General features: G+C 41.6%; 1 protein-coding gene across 1 annotated transcript in view; it reads right to left on the minus strand.

Moving 5' to 3' along the window:
• Nucleotides 1-24,061, minus strand: part of LOC138753503 (hemicentin-1-like) — a 349,996-nt gene extending 325,935 nt beyond the window's left edge. The window contains exons 1-4 of the mRNA XM_069916635.1: nucleotides 24,031-24,061; nucleotides 23,037-23,107; nucleotides 15,033-15,191; nucleotides 13,127-13,249 (exon numbers count right to left, since the gene is read on the minus strand). Coding sequence (XP_069772736.1) covers nucleotides 13,127-13,249; nucleotides 15,033-15,191; nucleotides 23,037-23,107; nucleotides 24,031-24,061 — 384 coding nt within the window. The remainder of the gene's footprint in view (nucleotides 1-13,126; nucleotides 13,250-15,032; nucleotides 15,192-23,036; nucleotides 23,108-24,030) is intronic.
• Nucleotides 24,062-25,704: the final 1,643 nt, after the last annotated feature.

The following is a 25,704-nucleotide window of genomic DNA, read 5'->3' on the forward strand; positions in this document are numbered from 1 at the left end:
TTCATTGGAAAAACTAACATGGGACTATAAACTGGGAAGACTTAGGGTTCTGGATTTTAGGAAGTATTATTTATCAGCACAAGCTAGATTTCTTTCATTCTTCTTTGAAGAAGATAGTCCCCCCCCCCCCCCCCCGGATCCAAATGGGATTGTATTCAATAAGAGAGGGAACAGCGAAGGACTTTATTTATAAATGGAATGTTGTTAATAACAAAAAAGACAGATGATCCTATATTAATGCATATGATTAGAATAGGGCAAGAAATCAATGAGTGTATTGGGGGGAAAAAGGCAGGCTATCAATAAGAGCACCATGACGTAAAAATATGTTGCTGCCCATGAGTCAGGGTAACAGCATATCTATGGGAAAAAAATTACATACAACTTAAAGAACAGATATGACATATTTGTTAAGCTATGGCAGCCATATTTGAACCATATAGGGGATCAATTATAAATATAATAATAAAAAGACATTAATAGATGCTGCTATAGTATAAATACAAGTGACTTCTCCAGATAGAATTTTATGGTCAATATAAATATAAGCCCTGATTATGTGTTTTGTTTCGTTTTTGTAAGGAAAAAAAAGTGTCACTTTTTTAATGTATATTTATGAGGAAAAAAAATCCAAAAAAAAGGGATGAAATCTGATGCTACCTTCATTTAACTCTAGACCTACTGCACATGGTTGAATCTTAAATTCCCTCTGCAATGAATTAGCAATTTAAACATTTGGTGGGCAATGAATGATAGACAATATATGCTGTAACAAAAATAAGTTTAAAAAATAAAAACACTTTAGTGAAATATACTCCCTGAAGCAAAATTGATAATTTATTTCAAGTCCAAATCACATTTTGAATATTGGATCAATGCAGGCAAAATAATTAGGAAGAGTAGCTCATGGTCCCTTGAGGTCTGGCAGACAAGGATATGTTTGCATTGTTACCATGACAAACAATACCATTCTGACCTTAAGTTATTAAGCAATAATATCTCTTGTTTGTACCAGATGAATTATGTTGAGCAATCATCTTATATTATCTGCAAATTGTCTCTTTTGCACAAAGTCTGTTTGATCCATATTTTAGTTCATTTTGGCAAATACTCTGCCAATCTATTTGCAAAGGCTTTGGCGATAATCTTATTGTCCAAATTCAGTAATGATATGGGTCTATAAGATGATGTTTTCAATGGATCCCTATCTTTTTTAGGTATCACCATAATTATTGTCATTGAAAAAGATTCTGGGAGAGCACAGGCTACAACTGCCTGATCCAATACCTCCATAAAAAGAGATATTATGCGATCTTTAAATACTTTATAAAATTCAGGGGAATCCATCCTCTCCAGGGGATTTATTAGTTTGTAATGAGGCCAATGCTTTCCTTATCTCTGCTTGAGTAAAGAGAGCATTTAGACCTCTTTGTTCTTCTAGATTTAAATTTGGAAGGTCCAATTATGACCGAAAATCCTCTACTTTTACTCTCATCTCTTAATGATTACTCTTTATACTAATTTAACATAAAATTATTTGAAAGTCACATTAATGTCTTGTTTTTTTATAGGAAATCCTATATGGTTCTGTTTTAATTGCATTTATCATTCTGGAAATCTGTTCTGCTTTCAACTGCCAGGAGAAGATCTTATGGGCTCTTTCCCCTAGCACATAGTACTTTTGTTTAGTTCTAATTGTCTAATTTTGGGACTAAAGGGGGCCTATCCCCTAAAGGACCTCTAGCTCAAAATAGGACAATAAAATCCTGGACACCTGGTCCAAAAAATGGATCACGTGTATCGAGGATTATTATGAGCTGAAGTAATTAATGTAATTTGATCAATTAAAAAACAAATGTGGCATAACTAATAATGTTATCTTCAGCAATTTTCAATAAGATCTTATTTATGGGACAAATTGGGCCCAATGACGACCTTAACACAGTGCAATGAAGTAGAGACTCTGGTTCAAAAGGAGACGACAAAGAAATGTATTTCAAAAGCATATTTCTTACTTCAAATGGGTACTCGGAAACAGGGGGTTACATAAATCTAGACAAAGATGAGAGACAGATTTGAGTATACTGATTAATGAAAAAAGTTGATCCAACTTACGTCAATACTATTAATGTAAGGAATAGATTGGCGCAATACAATTTTTTTTACCAACTATATCTATGTCGCAAAAATTACATAAATTAAAATCAGAAATGTCAGATCAATGTTTATATGCAGGGAAGAAACAGGAAACTTTTTGCATTCAACCTGGTCATGTTCCAAGTTGAGGCCTTTCTGGGAAGTTTTGGTAAATCTAGAACAAATCACTAAGATTCAATTTATACAGATAACAGAATTGTTTATATAGGGAAATATAGCAGATGTAAGACCTAAAATGAGGCTGTTAAAACACCAATTTGAATTTGTAAAGATCATATTGGCAGTGGCCAGGAAGTATATAGCAGTTACCTGGAAATCTGATTCCCATCTAGATATGACCTGTTGGAAAGTGGAAATATATGCTTGTATTCTCCTGGAGGAAATTACTTATGACCTTAGGAAAAAATATTAAGTATTTCAAACAATTAGGAGTCCATATCTCAACAGATAGGTGTAGATTGTTAAGGATGCTCTCTCCCCCACCCCCCTGCCCTTGGCCTCCTGAATCCAGGAACCATCTAGGATTTTGGATGTCATAATATTTGTCCCTTGGCAGGAGTTTGATGAATCCAATTAAACCTTTTTTTTGGTCTCTTCTTTTCTTTCTTCAATTCTATTGACTATTTCTCTCCTCTTTTCCCCCTGGGTGAATGGGAGGGGGCAGGGTGAGGGCTTCTTTTTCTTGCTTCTTTTCTTCCTCAAAATCAACATTGAATGATAAGATTATGCTTCTTTTATGTAATTGATGAATTTCACGTTTTCATGTTGATTTGGAAAAAAAGCAATACTATCTCACATGCGGCCTGCGTTGTGATAAACAAGTGCTTTGCATTGCTATATAGAGGAAGCAAAAGATTTGGAAATATTAGAATTTAAAATGTACTGGGGGTGTGGTTAATTGGGTGGAATTGGGCAGCGGGGACTCATGGGCTGATATGGCCTGTTACCAGGCTTTATTTCTTAATTTTTTTTTAAATTTTAAGAGCGATCAGAGATCACTTCAATGGGTTAATAGAACATGTAATCAAATCCCATGGACTAACTCATAAGTGTTAAAGTCTGTACTTAATTGGATGCCCAATTGTCCATTTAGTGTAGGAAGTAGCATGATTCTTTACCTATTACCTTTGGTTTGAAACAAGTGAATACTTCGTAAAAAGCTGAAATGATGTTCGCAGTCAGAAAGGAATGTATCCCAATTAAGAAGCCGTAAAAGAGTAAGGCAAATAGTGAAGCAGACATAAGAATTCTGGAGAAATTCAGCTGATCACATGGCATCCTTAGGAAGTAAAAGGCAGTGACATTTTGGGCCTGAGCCCTTCTTCAGGGGTGTCGAAAATCAGGTAGACACCTGTACGGCACAAGGGAGTAATTTTGGGATCGTCGCATGAGAGAAGGAGCTTCAGACTCGGGGGATCGGTGAGCATTGGGAACCAGCTTTGGTGAGTGTGTTTAAAAAGGGAGTGGAGGGCAATTTAAGGGTTAAACAGAACAGTAATTGGTGGGAATGAGTACAACAGATAAAATCAGGGGCAGTGACAAATTAAAAAGAGGGGATGCTCAAGTGGAGCAGCTAGAATTTAAGAGGCTGAGGATAGGAGTGGGACAAAGAGGCTTTGGTTTACGAGGCATCGGCGAGCAGAGGCTGAGGACAAGCTTGTTTCCAGTAATGCAAGACCTTCATATGTAAACTAGGAATAGATAATGAAGACAACAGCTAGGGTAGTGGAATGCAGCATGTGGGAAATTGGGTCAGCACAATTGTCCCCGACAACTACACCTGCAAGAGGTGCATCCAGTTGCAGCTCCTGGGGGACCAAGTTAGGGATATGGAGCTCGATGAACCCAGGATTATTCAGGAGGCAGAGGCAGTGATCCCCAAAAGTCAGGAGGCAGGTAGATGGGTGACCATGAGGAGAGGGAAGGGGAATAGGCAGACAGAGCAGAGTACCCCAGTGGCCATTCCCCTCAACATTGTATACCTTTCTGGATATGGGGGGGGGGGGGGGAGAAGAGAAATGATCTACCAGAGACTAATTGTAGTGGTCAAGTCTGTAGCATCAAGATTGGTCCCATGGCTCAGAAGGGAAGGGGAAAAGAAGAGAGTTATGATGATTGGGGACCCGTTGGCTAGGCGGTTCAGGAAATGAGATCGAGACTCTCGGATGGTATATTACCTCCTAGATGCCAGGGTCAGGGATGTCTCTGATTGAGTTCACAGCATTCTGGAGGGGGAGGGAGAGCAGCCAGATGTAGTGGTCCATGTGGGGACCAATGATGTAGATAGAAGTAGTGATGAGGTCTTGAAGAGGGAACATAGAGAGTTAGGAAAGAAGTTAAAAAGCAGGATCTCAAGGGTGGTAAACTCAGGATTGGTGCCTGTGCCTCATGCCAGAGAGGGTAGGATTAGGAATAGGAAACTGTGGCAGATGAATACATGGCTGAAGAGTTGGTGCAGGGGGCAGGAGTTCAGATTTGTGGATCATTTGGATCTCTTCTGGGGAAGATCTGACCTGTTCAAAAAGGACAAGCTGCACCTGAACTGGAGAGGGACCAATATCCTCAAGGGGAGGTTTACTAGAGCTGTTGGGGGCTGGGGGTTTAAACTAATTTGGCAGGAGGGTGGGAACCAGAATGAGAGTGCAGAGAACAGGGTTGAAGGTCAAAAGCATGATGCTATGTGTTCTAAGTGGGGGGGGGGGGGGAGGTGGTGGTGGAAGTAGCATTACTGCTCAAGGATAAAATCACGGCTATAGAAATGGAGGACACTGAAGAGGGAGTCTCCATTGAGACGGTGTGGGTGGAAGTCAGAAATGGGAAAGGTGCAATCATTATACTTGGAGATGATTATAGGTCCCCAAGTAGCCCTTGGGTCGCCAAGGAGCAGAAAAGCAGGCAGATCTTGGAATGGTGCAGGAAATAGAGGATCGTTGTTATGGGAGACCTCAACTTCCTTAATAATGACTAGAACTTCCTGACTTTTAGAGGGATTAGATGAGGCTGAATTTGTCAGGTGTGTTCAAGAAGGATGCTTGACGCAGTTTGTGGACCAGCCGATGAGAGAGGACAGGCTGGACCTAATTGTGGGTAATGAACCTGCTCAGGTGGTGGACATCTCAATGGGGGAGCATTTTGATGAGAGTGATCACAACTCCCTGAGCTTCAACATAGCTATGGAAAAGATAAAGGCAGACAAATTGGGGAAGTGTTTAATTGGGGAAGGGATAATTACGACGGGATGAGGCAGGGACTATCGAGAGTAAATTGAAAACAGATGTTTAAAGGTAAATGCACAAAACTAATGAGGAGGAAATTTAAGGACCACTTGTTCAAGGTTCAGGATAGATTTGTCCCAATGGGACAGGAAAAAGGGAACCGTGGTGAGGCAACTAGTCAAGAGGTAGAAGGAAGCGTACATTAGATATAAGAAGGAAACAGGATGGGCTCATAAGAAGTAATACTTTAACCAGGAAGGAGCTTAAGAAAGGACTTGGAAGAGCTTGAAGGGGGCATGAGAAGGATGTAGGATTAAAGAGAACCCCAAGGCCTTCTATGCATATGTGAAGAAGGATGATGAGAATGAAGGTGGGGCCACTAAAGGATAAAGGAGGCAATGTGTACCTGGAGGCTGAGGAGGTTGAGAAGGACCTAAATTAATACTTTGCTTCAGTATTCACAAGAGAAAAGGATCTGAATCAGGGTGAGGTCAGAATAGAACAGGATTTTGTGCTGGACAATGTGGAGATTAAGGAAGAGAAGGTGCTGGATCTTTTTAAAAACATCAAGATTGATAAGTCCCCAGGACCGGGTATGATATACCTCAAGTTGTTGTGGGAAGTGAAGGGAGAGTTAGCCGGGGCAGTGGCTATGATCTTTGAACCCTCTTTGGCTACCGGGGAGGTGCCAGAGGATTGGAGAATGGCAAATGTGGTTTCTTTGTTTTAAAAAATAGGTATAGGGAGAATCTTGGAAATTATAGACCAGTGAGTTTTACATCAGTGGTGTGCAAACTAATGGAGAGGATTCTTAAGCATAAGATCTATGGACATTTGGAGAAGAGCACTCTACTCAAGGATTGTCAGCATAGCTTTTTGAAGGAAGTTGACACCTCATGAGTCTATTTGAGTTTTTGTGAGGAGATAACAAAGGAAATTGATGAGGGTAGGGAGGTAGATGTGGTCTATGGATTTTAGTAAAGCATTTAGTACAGCACAGTTGGCGTAGCGGTTAGTGCAATGCCATTACAGTTCCAGCGATCAGGACCAGAGTTTTGTTAGGAGTTGGTACATTCTCCCCACATCTGCATGGGTTTTCACCGAGTTCTCTAGTTAACTCCTACCCTTCAAAAAAACATTCCAGGGATGTAGGTGAATTGGGTCTAATTGGGCAGCACAGGGTCGTGATCCGAAAGGACCTGTTATCATGTCTAAATTTTTTTTAAAATTAAATTTAAAAAGGTCCCCCATGAGAGTCTTGATCAGAAAGTCATGAGGCACGGGATCCAAGGAACCTTGGCTGTGTGAATAAAAAATTGGTTTGTAGGGAAAAAGCAGAGAGTAGAATGAAAGTATTCTGCCTGGAGGTCAATGACTAATGGAGTTCCACAAGGATTTGTTCTGGGATCCCTGGTCTTTGTGATTTTGACCTGGATGAAGAGGCAGAAGGATGGGACAGTAAGTTTGCAAATGACACAAGGGTTGGAGCAGTTGTGGATGGAGCTGAAGGTTGTGGAAGATTAGAAGAGGGTATAGACATGATGCAGAGTTGGGAAGAAAAGCAGCAGATGGATTTCAATCCGGATAAGTGTGAGGTGAAGCATTTTGGAAGGACAAACAAGAAGGCTGAGAACAGGGTTAATGGTCGGTTACTTAAGAGTGTGGATGAAGAGGGACCTGCAGCACAAATCCATATATCATTCAAGGCCACTGCGCAGGTTTATAGGATAGTTAAGAAGGCCTGTGGTAGGTTGGCCTTCATTAATAGGAGAATTGAGTTCAAGAGTTGAGAGGACATGTTGCAACTCTACAAATCTCTGGTGAGGCCACACTTTGAGTATTGTGTTTAGTTCTGATTACCTCATTATAGGAAGGATGTGGAAGCTACAGAGAGGATGCAGAGATTTACCAGGATGTTGCCTGGATTGGAAATAAGTCTTATGAGGCAAGGTTAGCAGAGCTGGAGTTTTTCTCTTTGGAGCGAAGAAGGATGAGAGGAGACAATAGAAGTCTACAAGATTATGAGAGGCGTAAATCGGGTGGACAGCCAGCACCTGTTTCCCAGGGCAGAATCAGCAAACACCAGAGGATACATGTACAAAGTTAAGGGAGAGAAGTTTAGGGGAGTCATCAGGGGGAAAGTTGTTTTTTATACAGAGAGATGTGGGTGCCTCAAAGGCCTTGCTAATGAATGGTGGTGGAGGCTGAAACATTAGGGGCATTTAAGAGACTCTTGGACACACAGATGGAAGAAAAATAGAGGGTTTATAGGGTAGGAAGAGTTTAGTAATTTTTTTTAAAGGAATGCATGGGTCAGCACAACATCGACGACTGAAAAGCCTGTACTGTGCTGTGCTGTATATTCTAAAGGAGAGTGCAGTGGTAAGGAGAAGGTCTAATTCCAGAAGGTTAGATTATACTCTGATGGATCTAGCTATTACTTTAGGATGGAATATTAAATCAAATTAACTGCATTAAATTAAATTTAGACATACAGCACAGTAACAGGCTATTTCAGCCCACAAGTGCATGCCACCCAATTAACCTACACCCCGGGTAGGTTTCGAATGGTGGGAGGAAACTGGAGGCCCCCGTGGAAAACCCAGGGAGAACAGACAAACTACTTACAAACAGTGCAGGATTCAAACCCAAGATCCGATCGCTGGCGCTGTAAAGGTGTTGTGCTAATTGCTGCGGCAGCCGTGCCACCTAAAATGGTGGGGAAGGGTTTTTACAAGGTTTCTGGATGCACCATAGCTCTCCTTTATTGACTTGTATTAAATAGTAAAATAGATGAGAACTGGAATAATTATGAAGACCAACACCAACTGGACTTTCAACAGCTCAAACAGTTCTCAAACACTGACTTCCAATGGGACAATCAGTAATGTTTGTTAATTTATTCTTTCAAATATTACCATGGATGACTCCAAATAAGTCCCTGAATGGGGATTGATTAGTTCGGGATGTGAAATAGCTTCCACATGGCAGCAGATCCCAGCTGAGATTGCCATAATGAATTTTAAATGCCTGGAAAGTCTGCTGATGTGAAGAAGGGAAAAAAACAGCCCTCGTTAAAGTATAATCTCCTCCAGATGTCAAACCTATTGCTGTTAAATCCATAATGAGAAAACCTGGCTCTGTCTCAGACTGTGGTCAAGGTTACTTATTAAACAGAGAACAGCACAAACTCTTCCAACACATTAGTCAGCTTAATCATGTTCTCTTCCTTGTCTCCAATTGAATTGTTATGGAGGTGCTTTCTACCAAGTTTCCTCATTCTTGATTATTTGAAAATCTTTTCCTTTCTCTGTCATACCCTGTCTGGTGCCTGTGTCTGATCCTGAAAGGGTAAAAGAGATTCCCTTCCACCAGCCCATCAAGAGGACTGACTGACCACCCTAATCTTAATTCCTATCCCCATTTCCCCAGTCGAGCTGTCAGGTCCAGTCTGATAGCTCTGTTTGATAAGCAAACAGAATGTAACAATGTATGAGGCAATCCCAACCTACATCTCTGTCTCCAAATAATCCTCTGAATTGACCATTGTTGGAGAGAATTACTCACTTGAAAAGGAAAAAGGGAAAGTGGTTAAAACAAAGCCTTTTCAGCAATTAAGAATTTTGGTGCATCTGTACATGGTATATGACAATAAACTCTCAGGCTCATACTTAGGATAAGTACCTGATCTGAAATAAACTAAAGAAAGACAAGCTTCTTTTTTGAATATTATCTTTCAGCATCAGGATTTATTATCATGAACTTGTCATGGAATTCAGTGTTTTGCAGCAGCATCTTCGTGTGAATATTCATATAAAACCATCTTACAACATTACTATAAAAAATAAAATTAAATAATAATGAAAATAATGCTGCACGATAAGTACGGCAGTTTTATTTTTGTTCATTGGTTATTCAGGAATCTGATGGCAGTGGAGAAGAAGCTGTCGGTAGCAGAGTGAAGTAGTGGGGGTCTTTGAGGATAGAGGCTGCTTTTTTTAAAGACATTGCCTCATGTGGTTGTCCTCAATGGAGTGAAGTCTGATACCTGTAATGTTGGAGGCCAAGTTAACACCCTGTGGAGTTTATTCTTATCCTGAGAGTTGTCACCTCCATACCAGGCACCCCCATACCAGGCACCCCCATACCAGGCACCCCCATACCAGGCACCCCCATACCAGGCACCCCCATACCAGGCACCCCCATACCAGGCACCCCCATACCAGGCACCCCCATACCAGGCACCCCCATACCAGGCACCCCCATACCAGGCACCCCCATACCAGGCACCCCCATACCAGGCACCCCCATACCAGGCACCCCCATACCAGGCACCCCCATACCAGGCACCCCCATACCAGGCACCCCCATACCAGGCACCCCCATACCAGGCACCCCCATACCAGGCACCCCCATACCAGGCACCCCCATACCAGGCACCCCCATACCAGGCACCCCCATACCAGGCACCCCCATACCAGGCACCCCCATACCAGGCACCCCCATACCAGGCACCCCCATACCAGGCACCCCCATACCAGGCACCTCCATACCAGGCACCTCCATACCAGGCACCTCCATACCAGGCACCTCCATACCAGGCACCTCCATACCAGGCACCTCCATACCAGGCACCTCCATACCAGGCACCTCCATACCAGGCACCTCCATACCAGGCACCTCCATACCAGGCACCTCCATACCAGGCACCTCCATACCAGGCACCTCCATACCAGGCACCTCCATACCAGGCACCTCCATACCAGGCACCTCCATACCAGGCACCTCCATACCAGGCACCTCCATACCAGGCACCTCCATACCAGGCACCTCCATACCAGGCACCTCCATACCAGGCACCTCCATACCAGGCACCATACCAGGCACCTCCATACCAGGCACCTCCATACCAGGCACCTCCATACCAGGCACCTCCATACCAGGCACCTCCATACCAGGCACCTCCATACCAGGCACCTCCATACCAGGCACCTCCATACCAGGCAGTAATGCAATCAGCCAGAATGCTCTCTACAGTACCCCTGTAGAAGTTTACGAGCATCTTCGGTGGCATACTGAAATGCCTCAGACACCTCACAAAGTATAGCTGCTGGCAAGCCTTCCTTGTGATTACATCAACGTGGAGGTTCCAGGATAGATCCTTGGAGATGTTGACACCCATGTTCACAACGTTTTGCACAAAATGCTGGAGGAACACAGTGGGTCAGCCATCATCTATGGAAGGTAATAGCTATTCAATGTTTTAGGCCAAAGACCCTCATCAGAAATCAGCCCAAAACATCATCAATCTATTGCCACCTGACCTGTTGAGTTCCTCTGGCATTCAGTTTCCCAGCATCTTCAGTCTTTCTTGTTTCACAATGTTTTACAACCAATTTTTTTTAGGCACTGCTGTAATACAGAAAAATGACAGTCACTTTGATCTTAAAATCTTCAGCTGAGTATAAAATTCAGCTGCAGAACACAACTCAATTAACCAACCCATTAGATAGGAATGCCAGCTCTTCATCCCTGACTGAGAGTAGCCTAAATGTTCAGGTGTGAATGGAAGTTATCCATCAAGGTGTAACCCACAGAATCTCCCAAATCTATGACTTCTCTCATCAGGTGAACAAGGGTAGCAGACACATAAGCACCGCCACCTGCAGATTCCCCTCCAAGGCATTCACCAATTCTGAAATCTGACCTATTCATTCATCATTGCCAGTATTAATCTGGGACTCCCCAACCTTCGGCAGCATGGGTGCACTTTCACTAGAAGGACTTCAGCAACTCACAACAGCAATAATCTCTGCAAAAGAAGGTGCCAAAGTCTCAGAATAATCGTTGGTCATTTAGGAGGAAAAGAAAATTAAATTTATTTTTTTCAAAAAAGTTGCAAATCTTTGCAATTCTCAATCCTCTCTGGATGTTCAGATGTTGAGTATCTGCAAGGCCGAGATCAATAAAGCGTGCAAATTCAATATCATCAGGGCACTTAACTCTTGTGCATGCGCCAACCAAACTCCAATACACAAACCCATCACCCATGCGCCAACCGAAGATTCGCACATGCGCACAGGAATAAAGATGGCCATGCCCACCCTATGGAACCCGGGGCGCCGACTAACAAAGTGCGTGTGCACATTTTGGCTCTGATATGGCCTGTATCCCTGTTATATTTTGTTAAATACAACATTTGATTAAAAAGTTTGCTTTAAGACTTGGGTACTCCATGCACGCGGGCAAAAATTCTGACTTATGTCCATTTTGAGTAGATACGACCAATTCTTCAGTCCCAATTACGTTTGTAAGTCGGGGAGTACCTGTATCTGATTCTACTTCTACACAAGGTTTTAGAGCAGGACCTGAACACAAAGCCTTTTGACTTATAACCATGATTTTTTTTTCCCATAAAAATAAATTATTTAAAAAAGAGAATCGTTCAAAGTCTCTTCACACTCTTAGCATCAGACCCATACATTCCCACCATTGTACATTGTTATGTACGCTCTCTATTTACACCATTGCCACTACTGTGGCACATAGTCATTGCTATTTCTTAGGTTGTTTGAGGGGCTTTCCTTCTGTCTCAGCCCCTCAATTCCTGGTAACAGAAGGACTTTAGACCAGTGGTTCTCAACCTTTTTCTTTCCACTCACATACCACTTTAAGTAATCCCTATGCCATCAGTGCTCTGTGATTAGTAAGGGATTCCTTAAGGTGGGAAGGGAAGGCTGAGAATCACTGCTACTAGACCCAATGTTAGTTAAATATTTTGCTTGAGAAAAGTTGTCATTGGCCCATTTCCTTTGGAGTTAGGAAATCGTACACATAACAAGTCAATTAGGTACGATTAAAACAGTGGTTTTCAAACTTTTTCTTTCCATCCAAGTTCCACCTTTGGCAATCCCTTACTAATCACAGAGCACCGATGGTATAGGGAATACTTAAAGTGGTATGTGAGTGGAAAGAAAAAGGTTGAAAACCACTGCTCTAGACTGTGATCCTTCCCCACAATGCCCTCACATCAGCTGTGCAAAGCTTCAGTGTGTCACTCAACACATACCCCTCCAGCCTGGTATCTGCCGGTCAGCAGATGGACTTCCAGCAGCTCTAGACATCTGTCTCTGTGTGCATTCCTAGGACCTAAATGGTGTTGAATGAGGCACTGCTGACAAAGGTTAGAGCAGTGTGCATTCGTGAAGCACAGGATCCTAACAGCCTCTCATTTTAAGTTGTTGGTGGTAATTCATACACAAAGATAAGCATTTACAAAACAGGATCAAGCCCAGCTTTTGAATGAAGAGCTTGAGAGAAGCAAGTTTGACCAACACAATGCCAACACCTTCAGAACATTTGGGATTGAATTATGGTAGTCTTAGCCATTTCTGCTGAGCATGACCGTGACATGGGGAGAAAGCAGGCGGGCACAGGTTTCTTGCTGATAACATTGGCTTTATAAAAGACATTCACTAAACTTCCTAAGCAACACACAGTGGAGCCTAGTCATATTAACCAGAAGGTCCACAGTTCAATTTCCTGCACTGTATCGCATCAGTACCAGTGAGAGTAGGGTTATGACTGTTTACTCCTCCAGGGAATGGAAATTCAAGCTGCTTATTCAGTGACCAAGCTGAGCACATTGTCAAGGAGCAATAATACACATTCCAGGGTTTTAAGGAATTTATTTTGTGCCCTGCAGCCATACCTCTGGTAAAAAAAATGTTCAAAAAAAGGTTACATCCACTCACCTCATTGACTTGCTGCTTGTCCAGATGGAATATTTGACCTGAACTGGTTGAAGCTATTTCTTCAAAGGCCCGATACCCTGGGTGGCCTCTGTTCCCGCAGTCTCCAGTCAACACAAATACCACCTGCACAGGTCAGAGCAGTAGTAGTTTTAATCCACTCACAATATTCTTTCAGCTCTAGTTACTAGACACCTGAGGGTCAGTCATGCTTCTTTAAAAGATAGTAAATGGCTATCAAGCCATTGTATATACATTATTGTCACATTTACAATAGCACATACGTTTGCTTCCTTAACATATGATAAGAAATGAATTGGGGAAAGGGATTGGGAAGTGCAGGGGTTTGGATGGAGCTAAAGAATAGCAGAAAGTTTTAATGTGTAAAATAAAAATAAGGCAAGTTTGACTTGTAAATTGGATAGAAACAGGTTTTCTATAGTCAATCTGATTCCCCTACAAATGATTAATCTTTGTCTGCATTCTGCACATGTAAGAGGTGAATTGTTATGTTTAATTAAATGTGAGTAGTAAAGGCCATGTAAATTCAATCAATCTGAGTTTTTTTATATTGAGCATGTAGCACTGGAAATATCCTGTTCTGCTACAAACTGTTAAAACTCAGTTGAGAGCACAGACTGCAGGGTAGAACTTGGGGAAGTTTTCAGAGAGAATTCATCAAATGCTGGCTGCCATTTGATCCATTACATCCATGGAGCGTTATATTTCCAAAGTCCAGCATCGTCATGTTAATTTTGAAAGAAATAATTTATCAACTGAAAATGAACAATGGAACAGGGAACCTGGAGATATGACCACTCTTTTTTAAACAAACCATAGGCATTCCTCATGTATTTCGAAGTCTCGCTTGTTCCAATATAATCAATGTGAAGACAAAACATTTCCTGCAGACTTGAGGCTTTCTGCCACAAAACCAGTGATGGATTGTATATCATTAGTAATGTATAGGCACGGTGTCAGAAATCTAATCGAACACTAAGCTACATGGAGATCTGCTGATATAGATACCTTGCTTATTCCATTCTAACTGCACTACAAGTCCACATCCATCATACTTCATATATTGACATACACTATACTATTTTACCCTTTTTAATTAATTTATATATTGTTTATAAATTTAACCTATTTATAGGCTTTCTGAACTCCTTTGATCTTCCCAAATGAACCTATACTAATGGCATTGCATCCATCTCTTCCTCCAGTATGTAGACGACTACATCCACATGGAGCCAAAAAGGATACTGAACCTTGTGTGCAAGTTTTAAGCTAATGAAATTATGACGTGCTGCAGTGCGAACAAACAAGCTCAAAGTATGAAGGTTTTAATTAGCTTGAAACTTGCACACAAGGTTCAGTATCCCTTCTGGCTCCATGTGCTCTACTCCTACCCAAGGGCCGGCGTGAGCCTTTATATGGGGCTGGTGATTGGTAGGGAGTAGGTGGTGCCAGCCTCCCGGGTTACCTCCCTGTAGGTACAGTGGGTTTCCCCCTACAGTAGGCAGGCAGGAATTGGACAGGCGCAGGCAGTCACAAACAGTCCAGTGGTTGTATCACCATAGATATGAAATCTGTGCTTTACCTTCACACACAAGGTATGTTCTTTATAATGAACATGGTAGAAGGAACACACTAAATCTCTCAGTCAAATGGCAAGCTGCTAAAGCCTTGTTTGCTCTGCTCACTCCGACTACACCACTCAAGTGGTGTGTAGATCATAAGGCATATGCTACACATTCAACATATACTGCGAAGAAGAACCATCAATTGCAATGAGGGTTCCAACTACGAGCAAGAGTATTTCTTGTCCCTGGAAAGCAGAAAATTCAATGTCCATTCAGTACCCCATCTCTGGACCTGCTTCTGATCATTTCTCCACCCTGCTTACCTGAGATTGCTTCACCTGAATGAGTTGAAGTACATCCATGGTCAATTGGTAATCCTTTGCTCTGGCATCAGTGAAGACATAGATGAAGGAACTGGGGAGCGATACCTCCAGGGCTCTTTTTATAGCACTGAGGCTCATTTCAGGGCAGTCACCTCCACCCTGCAAACAAGTAAAATAATGTAAGTCCCAGATACTGACTTGTATACATCCAACGGTTTCTGTTTGTGTTAGCAATCTAATTAGCCCTGCGGCAACTGAAGAGCCAAAATAGATCTTGAGGAAGGGTCCCCAATCGAAATGTTGACTGTTCATTTCTCTCCACGGATGCTACTTGACCCTCCAAATCCCTCCAGCTTCTCTTGGCTTGTGCAACGTTCCAGCAACTGCAGTTCTTGAATTTCTCTGAATTTTCTGTTGCTAAAAGTATAACTTGCATTTACGACAGGATCCAAGGTATCTAAAGAGGAGCTGTTACTGATAACAGTAGCTCAGAGAAAACAGCAGAGGCTTGAGTTTGAATTTGGCACTTTGTATGTCTATTAATGAGAGTCAAATATATATTAGCATTGCTCCCACAAGATGTGGAGTAGTAAAATGTGTTCCAGCTGCAGGAAATAACTAACTTTTCTTGCACTAGAGTGGATTATCCTCAGCCTTTCCTGATGCTGGTGGACTCATGCAAAAGATTTCCAACTACTCCTAGAAACTCAATCAAGATAAGTGCAGAGCAGGATCTCCAGGAAATTTCACATAATCCACTATAAACCTTCAAGAACTTGTATTTCAGCCTAGACCATGTCGCAATTTAACTACGGTACAGCAGAAAGTTTAAAATTGACAAAATATGCTTTTTTTTTTAATTTAAAATTCCATTTGATGTGCTTTTTTTTAAATAAAAGTTCAGCAAGGAAATAATAGATTCCTCATGTTTGAGGAACATTGCTGTAACATTACTACTATTTGTAGCAGATTCACTCCTTCCTTGGTCCCTGACGTTATTGCATGGCATTTGTCTTCTCCACCAAAGATTATTTAACCACCATATTCATTCAAATGTTTAAATTTCTCTCTCTCTTTCTATCTGATCAAGCCTCCATCCCCCTTGCTAACCCACAAGGATTTCTTTCTGCATTCTTTAATGCACAGTCAGGTCCTTAGATATGTGGAATACGATGTGTGTAAACTCTCGATGGATTATCTTCATCTTCAATATCATTCAGGGTTTTGGTCCTCCCTTCCCTGGCCTCCTCCAACATACGCTGAAGGCACATTCTGTAGCACCAGCAACCTGCGTTCCAATCCACCATAAAGAGTTTATACATTCTCTGCAGGTTCATGCAACTCTAGGACTATGACCCACTCAAATTTAAGAAAGAGGACTTCGCAGATCAGTCGTGTAGTCCAAAGGAAATCAAATCCCACCAACCAACATTGATTTACCAACTCCAGTAAATCCCTCCTGGACAGTTCCACTTTGAGGTACACTGCACTTCTGCAATAATTAAAAAAGGCTGTTTTTCTTTCAATTATCTCTTCAAAGTTTCAGGAAATTCAATCATGTTATTAGGGAAATGAGTCTTACAGTAATATTATTTTCCTGAGTGATTTAAAATTGTATTGCACTATTTTCAATCTTTTCTTCCCACTTATTATCCCTAATAATAACAGGAAATGTGTACTAATCACTTCCCTCAATAGGAACACTGCACTTTATCCTGGTGAAGGGGAATGTTGGCAATGTCACTGAGTCATTGCACCTTGTAGTTGCCTCTGTCTTTAGTTCATTTTCCAGGTGCTGATGAAGGTAATTCAGTTGAGGATTTCACTTTTCTTTCTTCAATCAATCCTACATTGCAACAGTAATCAAAGTTTATAAAGTACTCCATTAACCATAAAGCTCATTGAGTTTTCCTGAGTTATTTCTCTTTCATTAATTTATTCATTCATGAAATGTAATTTACTCATTCATGAGGGACAGAGAGGTAAAGCCATTAGGGCTACTCCCTTGCAGTTCCAGCAACCTGAAGCCAATCCAGATTTGCGGTGCTACTTGCATGAAGTTGGCATGTTCACACTGTAATCACATGGGTTTCCTCCAGAACTCCAGTCTCCTTCCACATCCAAAAGACATGGCTTCTATTGAGAGTTCTCGTTTTCGTAAAATGAGATTATCACTGTATACAAGAACTGAATGGTCACAGTTAACATTCAACATTTCACACAAACACCATTGCAACACAAGTCACAGCCCAGCGGCAATTTGATACATTGGAAGAACTAAGGGAAGGCTTGTCACAGTCTGTCTAGGTTCAATACATTTGTAAGACATTTTGATTTTGTTAGGAAAAGCCATTCTGACTGCTGGAGAGAAAATAGCCTTTTGAAGCAGCTCTTATGGCCAGCCATGTCATGGAATTCAGAGCAAAGAATGCTCTGTAAATGACTGGGCCTTTTCGGTGCATTGACCTGTGGCAGGAGGGTTTTTTGGGAAGTAAAGTGCTTCATTTTGATTGTGACTAATAGTGGAAGTCACTTGGAGAGACCGTTTCATTTTAAGTGTGACTAGCAGTGAAGTTACTTGGAGAGGCCTGTGCCAGGGTCTTGGAAGCTTCGTGGAGGCCACCCAGTTTGAGACTCACCTACAAAAGGACCAGGAGTGTTGTGACCACACCTCCTGTAGCTGGACATTTCTTCAAAGGCAATGCAAGAAGAATATGTGAGTCTGGAGCAGCGACAACTCCAGTCTCTCCATCAGTTCAACATTAATTCTGGGCATCGAATGTCAAAGTCCTACTTATCAATGCTGAATTTGAAAGACTGAACCATTAAGTAACTTTCTAGATTTCGGCCTGGACTGTAATGGTTTGGGTATGTTGCGCACACACACAAACACCCATACACTAGATATCTGCACATAGCTAGGGATAGATTTAGTGCTAAGGATAGTTTAAAAGTTGAGACTATAGTTTAAGAGTTAGAAATAAAATTAGTGTTTTAAAATTAAACACTGTCTGGTTCATTGCCTTCTGCTGCTCGTTATGCGTGGTTCATAACACTTCATTGGCCACTGTAAATTATCTCAAGTTTGTTAGGGAGTGGCTGAGAATAAAAGTGGCTGTGGGGAGAATAATGTAGAGTTAGAATATACGGGTGGATGATAGCCAGCGCTGAGATAGTGGGCTTGTTTCCATGATGAATGACTCTGAGATGTGGACATCACTGGCGAGACCGCAGTTATTGTCCAACCCCAAATGAGACATGGAAATGATTAACTTTTGCAATGTGAGTTTATTGTCACATACTCAAGTACAATGTACAGATGCACCAAAATTCTTGCTTGCTGCAGGGAAACTGGTGCATAAGATATGCCAATTACAATGGCATATATATTACCACAATATGGGGCAACAAAAAAATAAATAAAAAGATAGACAAATATTCACAATTGCAGTTAGTGCAGGAACCAAAAAGTGACATTCATTAGTAAAAATAAATCTCTTGGTCATCCTGGACTAGTTTATGGTTTGGGTTAAGGTAGTACAGAAGCTTCAAGAGCCTGATAGCTGGTAAATATAAACTGTTCTTGAACCTGGAAATGCTGGATTTTAGACTTCTGTATCTTCTTCCTGCAGGTAGCAGTGAATGTGACCAGTGTGATGGCGGCCCTTTATATTGGCTGCCTTCTTTAGGCAATGCCTCACATAGATGTCATCAATGGATGGGAGGTCTGAGCCTTTGATGGACTTCGCTAGGTTTGTCACATTCTGCAGCATTCGGTGTTGCTGGGTGCCTCAGTACCTAAGCCAGGCTGTGACGCAACCAGTCAGTATACTTTCCACAGTGCACCTGTAGAAGTTTGATTGAATACTCAATGACGTGGCAAATCTCTTCCAACCTCTGTGAAAGTAGAGGCATTGGTGTCCTTCTTCACAGTTGCTTTGATGTATTTCATGAGCATCATGTAAATTACCTTGAAGAAGGGCTCCGGTCCGAAACATCAGTTATGCATCTTATCTTTACCTTCTATGGGTGTGGAGAGACCGGCTGAGTTCCCCCAGCATTTCTGTGTTTTTACAATCATAGAATCTGCAGACTTGCAGGTTTCACTCCATTATGTAATTTTTAACCAAAAATAGACTTTATTTACAATAAATTATTTACAAAAAAGAAAACCATTCAAAATCTTTTCACACTCATAATGTCAGTCATATCCTATACATGCCCATCAATGTACATTGTTACCACCACTGTGGTACCTTGCCATTTCTGTTGGTTGGGGGACTTTCCCTCAGTGACCAGTAATGAGAGGACTCTCAATTGTGGTCCTTCCCCACAGCACCCTCAGTCACAGTGCATCCCTCATCATGTACTCCTGCAGCCTGGAACGTGCCATCCTGCAGCATTCCCGAACCAACATCTCCGTACACTGAAAGACCAACAGGTTTCAGGCACATTGATGTGTCTTTCACCAAGTTGATGGTCTTCCAGCAGTTTTGAATGTCTGGCACTGGGTGGGTTCCTAAGAACAGCCTGAAGATCAGAGAGTTCTCTGTCACACTGCTGCTGGGGATGAATCGTGACAAGAACCCTTGCATCCTTCTTCACACACATTGCAAATCTGCATTCCCCTCCAACACAGTCATGGGGACAACATACATTGTGGGTTATGTTCCATTATGTAATTTTTCTTATTAACCAAAAAGATACTTTATTCACAATACATTATTTGCAAAAAAGAAAACCATTTAAAGTTTATTTTTAAACACCCATAATATCTATATATTCTCATCAATGTACATTGTTAATTTTGTTCTCTCACAACACCATTACCACCAATGTGGCACCTTGTGATTTCTCCCTTCTCTGTTGCTTCCCCTCATTCTCAGTCCATCAATGCCCAATAATTGGAGGACTCTAGACTGTGCTCCTTCCCCACAGCACCCTCACATTGGTTGCTCCAAGCCTCAGTGCATCCCTCAGCACGTATACCTGCAGCCTGGAATGTGCCTTTCTGAGCTGTCCTTTTACAATCACCGAGAAACTAATTGTTAATTCCATCAATGGGCATCTGCTTGTAGGCCCATGTAATCAGCCACTGAAAACAATTACTTTATATTCTAATGCTATAATTGTAATCATCCTAGCAACGAGTACACAAACAAGGGCAACAGTTTTTCTGTCAAAATGCTCATGAAGCTCAGACTATTTATTCATTGTTGCTTGGGCAAATCACACAACAACTTTGGATAAGTGTAGATACTTGATTAAGGTAAAAAATCTATAAGTTTCTGTCTGAAGGATTTTGAGTCACTGTTAACTCCAAGTAACTGATATCTACCGTCCAACGTGCCATTGAAGTGTGCTGAAGCCAGTAATGTTCATGTGATTGTATACCAGATGCTAATTACACGTAATAAAAATAGCATCCAAATACAGTTTTAAATTGTGATTTTTTTTTAATACTTACAAACAAATCCTCAATGCGGAAGATTATATGCAAATCTCCTTTCGATCGTTGTTGGATTTCTTTTTAAATGCAGCCTTCTCCCGCTCCTAATCCAATTATACTTCCTCCCTCTTTGGTATCAAAGTCTCTGATTCATTTATCAACCCTTCCATTTGATTCAGACACATGGGTCCAGAATGCCCAATTGGGTGTGGTTTGGATGTCTTGTTAACGGTGACTTGCACCCAAGAACGGAAGTTAAATGTGCCAGCTGATTTCAACAGGTGCTCGATGATGTCCATTCACTGGTTACAGCAGATTCTGGCTCCTGACCATTGCTTGTATGTCATAGAACAATTATAGACAAGAGGACTTTCCCCTCTCCACATTGCAGCTGGGATGTAACTGACTTTATTAATTCATCCATCCATTTCTTTAGGGGATTTTCCCCCATTCCTTTCCTCTGAGCCCTTGCCAGTTACAAAGCTCCTGGCTGCTGAACGAACATCCAACACAATCTGCCTTTCCTGTGGTCTTATTGAAATAAAAATGGAATTCAGCAATAATTCAACCATATGTTGATAATTTATTGCAACCAAGGGGGTTGAGAGTCTATGTATAACAACTTTAAATGTTCCCTGTACAGGAAAAAGCCAGCATGAACCAACCTGTAATGTTATTTCCCTGACTTCTAAAACAAATGAACAACTCATCCTTTTAATATAGATTAGCACTTCATGTAACTTTAATGGTTTAATAACTTGACTTTATTTTGCTCGTAGTTTGCTAGTCAGCACATGAGTGAGCCCACTTTGTGAAGGATGTTGAAACCATTACAACTGAGCCCTATTCCATCCCTTCCAAAATCCATGTACACAGGAGAGAGAGTCTGCTGAATAATTTAGATCTCAAGATCACTCTCCACACCACTGGCTAGATTTAAACCAGAGAACCTATTGAACCTCAGTACCTTGCTAGCCATTGCCATTAATGTCTGAGCTGCTGCAGAACCTAATTCTATTCATTGTGAAGTAAGCCATATGTTCAATAGGCACTGGATGCCTGCATAAACCCTCTCAACAATTATTCTCAGTCTTGGGTTCACAGCAAGCACTCTGAACATTTTGTGCATGTCTGTTGAAGCAAGAGATTGTGAGGAGTGCGGTGTGGTGCTCCATGGCTAAAACACAACACCAAGTTCAGTCACAACTACACATCAACCACAAATCAAAACGCAGGTCCTATCCATGGAACTAGGTCCAAATTCTACGATAACTTGGCATTTGTACTCCTAGGAAAAGAATTGTCGAAAATCAATATAGCAGCAATATAAATGAAAGCAAAAGAGGTAATAGTTAGTGTTCTCCCCATTATCAGTGAGGGCTAGGATCCGATTTTCCTCAAGCAGTTCGAGAAACGTTGAATCTAACACTTACATAAAATAAATCTACACAGACTCAACATTCCGGAAGGACAGAGCCAGACCACCAAGATGCCCTTAATCTCCATAACCAAGGCTGAAACTGACTTGTTATAAGACAGTTGTGACCTCTGATGCGCAGCCAGGAATCAGACATTTAATCATGTTTACAGGCCCTCATTCCCAATTGAATGGGGTTTCACTCAGCCCAGGAATGATTGATGACAACACTGTGTCCGACAGCACTAACATCCCTTGCTTTAATAAGTGAAAATATCAACCTGAGAAACAGAAACAGCTGGAAGTGCACTAACACAGTTCCCAAAGAGCTGTGCTGTCAAGGACTTCTCCCACTTATATTCAAAAGTAAGATTTTAGATGCTTTAAGAATATTAACCCTCCTAAAGTCAAACTTGGAAAGGTATATTCATTTCAGAGCCCCGAGGGAAAATCCAACTAATGAGGGCATAAATATTTTTGAAGACGAGATGTCTTAGAGGACCCTGGGGCCACCTCAGAACTTTACTTACACATTTTTTTTGTATTTGCACTGGATTTGTTCAGTTGAGTTTTATTGTAAAGTTTTACCCTTTCTGGTCCTTTATCATGAAGAGTTTTCTAATCAGATGCACCTTTAATAAATGAAATTCAACACATCCAATGTCAAAAGCAAGAGTTATAATTCATTATATTTTTCCTTACTTGACCACATTGATTTCCTGTAAAGCACTTCAGAGCAATCCCCAGTTAATATGTAATATAAGTCTCCATTTTCATTGGAAATATCCCAACTATTTCATTCTCACATTGCCATCCAAACAATTCAAGTGCCATTGTTTCAAAAACAAAACCCATTACAAATTAGTACCAGACCTCACTATGGAAATCTTGAAAAGTGCTGGAGAAACTGAGCAGGTCACCCAACACAGGAAGTAAAGGCAGTCAACATTTCGGGCCTGAGCCCCTTGTCTTTTACTTCCTCTGATGCTGTGTGTCTTGCTGAGTTTCTCCACTTTTGTGTATTGCATTCAACCCCTGCATTTGTGGATTTTCTTGTCTAACTCTGAGGCAATCTAGTCTTGAGAAGGTTTGAAGTCAAAAAGAGTTGTTAAAAGGTCAAAGCAAACTCATCACCAACCTGCACATAGAGGTCTCGGAGCACCCTCTGGAATTTCCTTGGGTCCGAAGTGACAGTGACAGGACCAATCTCTGCAAGAGAGCAAAGAATAACTAATCACAGCCCAAATCACAAAAAATGCCATGAACAAAATATTGATGATTTAGACAATAGACAATAGGAGCTGGAGTAGGCCCTTTGGCCCGTCGAGCCAGCACCGCCATTTTACAGATCATGGCTGATCACTACCATCAGTACCCCTTTCCAGCCTTATCCCCATAACCCTTAACTCCTTTGTCCACTAGAGTCTTATCTAACTCTCTTTTGAACATAATCAGCGAATCTGCCTCTACCACCCTCTGTGGCAGAGCATTCCACAGATTCACACTTCTCTGGGTAAAAAAATGTTTTCTCATCTCCGTCCTAAAGGGCCTACCCTGTATTCTTAAACTATGCCCTCTAGTCCTCGTCTCCCCCATCATTGGGAACAAGTAATCCGACTTCACCCTGTCTATACCCCTGATAATTTTGTATATCTCAATCATGTCCCCCCTCATCCTTCTAAACTCCATCAGATACAAGTCCAGTTTTTCTAGCCTTTCAGCATATGTCAACCCCGCCATCCCTAGAACTAACCTTGTAAATCTGCGCTGCACACCCTCTATAAGCTAGTATGTCCTTCCTCAAAATTGGAGACCAGAACTGGACGCAATACTCCAGGTGGGGTCTCACCAGGGCCCTGTACAACTGCAGAAGGGCGTCTCTGTTCCTATACTCCAATCCCCTCTTTATGAAAGCCAACATGCTATTAGCCTTCTTCACAGCTTTCTGAACCTTCATGCTAGTCTTCAGTGACCGGTGAACAAGTACTCCCAGATCCATTTGCTCCTCCCCACTCCCTAGCTTGTCTCCATTTAAATAATACTCAGCTTTCCTATTATTGCCCCCAAAATGGATAACCTCACATTTGCTTATATTGAACGTCATCTTCCATTCAGTAGCCCACTCCCCCAACCTGTCCAAGTCCCTCTGCATTTTCCTGACATCCTCCTCACACCCCACACCGCCACCCAGTTTCGTGTCATCTGCAAATTTGCTCAAGTTATTAATAATCCCCTCATCCAAATCATTTACATAAATTACAAACAACTGAGGACCCAATACCGATCCCTGCGGCACTCCACTCGTCACATCCTGCCATCCTGAAAAGACCCACTTACCCCAACCCTTTGTTTCCTATTTCTTAACCAATTTCCTATCCATGTCAGCACCTTACCTCCAATACCATGCTCCCTGATCTTGCCCACTAGTCTCCGTGTGGTACCTTATCAAAGGCCTTCTGGAAGTCCAAATACACCACATCCACAGGCTCTCCCAAGTCCACCCTCTTTGTCACATCCTCGAAAAATTCCAGAAGGTTAGTCAAGCATGATTTACCCTTAAGGAATCCATGCTGACTAGCCCTTATACTATTATTTGTATCAGTGCTCACTGATACAAGATAGAGCAGAGAGAATGCTTCATTCATGTCAGGCTCAAGATTATGTAAATATTAGCAGCTTACATTTCAGACATTAGAACCTTAGAATATTACAGCACAGAAAATAGGCTCTTTGGCCTTTTTAGTCTGTGCCAAACTATTACACTGCCCTAATCCCACTCATCTACATCCAGTCCATAGTCCTCCATATCCATCAACCTGTTCAAGCTTTTCTTAAATGTGAAAATTGAGCCCGTATTCACTACACCAGCTGGGAGCTCATTCCACACACCCACCACTCTCTGCGTGAAGAAGTTCCCCTCTTGTTCCCCCTATACTTTTCCCTTTTCACCCTTAACCCAGATCCTCTGGTTTGTATCTCACCTAAGTGCAGTGAAAAAGCCTACTTGCATTTGTCTATGGCCCTCAAAATTTTGTACACCTCTATCAAATCTCCCCTTATTTTACTAAGTCCCAGGGAATAAAGTCCTAACCTGTTTAACCTTTCCCTGTAAAACAGTTCTGGCAACATCCCAGTAAATCTTCTCTGCATTCTTACAATCTTATTATCATCTTATTAGGTGATTTAATCTGCACACAATACTCCAAATTTGGCCGCACCAATGTCTTATACAACTTTAACATAACATCCCAACTCCTAAACTCAATACTTTGATTTATGGAGGCCAATATACTTAAAAAAACTCTTCAAAACCCTATCCACCTGTGACACCACTTTCAGGGAATTATGTATCTATGTTCCCAGATCCCTCCATTCCACCGTGCTCCTCAGTGCCCTACCATTTACCATGCATGTCCTACCTTGGTTTGTCTTTCCAAAACGCTACACCTCACATTGGTCTCCTTTCTCAGAAAGTCAATATGTCAAACCAAAATGCATATTCCAATTACCCTCAAAGCCTCAGGAAAGTACATTATGTGTGGAGTAAAAACAACACACATACACAGTCGAGTCAAGGTGAAAGACTGATTTATTGGACTACCAGTTCTGTTTATTTTGTGACTTTCATCTCACAGATTGGTTGTTAGCTTCATTCATGTCCTGTTTTCCACAAGCACGAGTGTGGGGACCAGTGTCAACTTAATCCTGCCCTGGTACCGGTCATCCCAAACGAGTACAAAACAGGAGGTCTTAAGGAAGTTACATCAGAAAGCTCAGATGAGCAAATAAATGCCACTTTCTCCCCA

Source organism: Narcine bancroftii, chromosome 1 (assembly GCF_036971445.1).
Source record: "Narcine bancroftii isolate sNarBan1 chromosome 1, sNarBan1.hap1, whole genome shotgun sequence".
Classification (NCBI taxonomy): Eukaryota; Metazoa; Chordata; class Chondrichthyes; order Torpediniformes; family Narcinidae; genus Narcine; species Narcine bancroftii.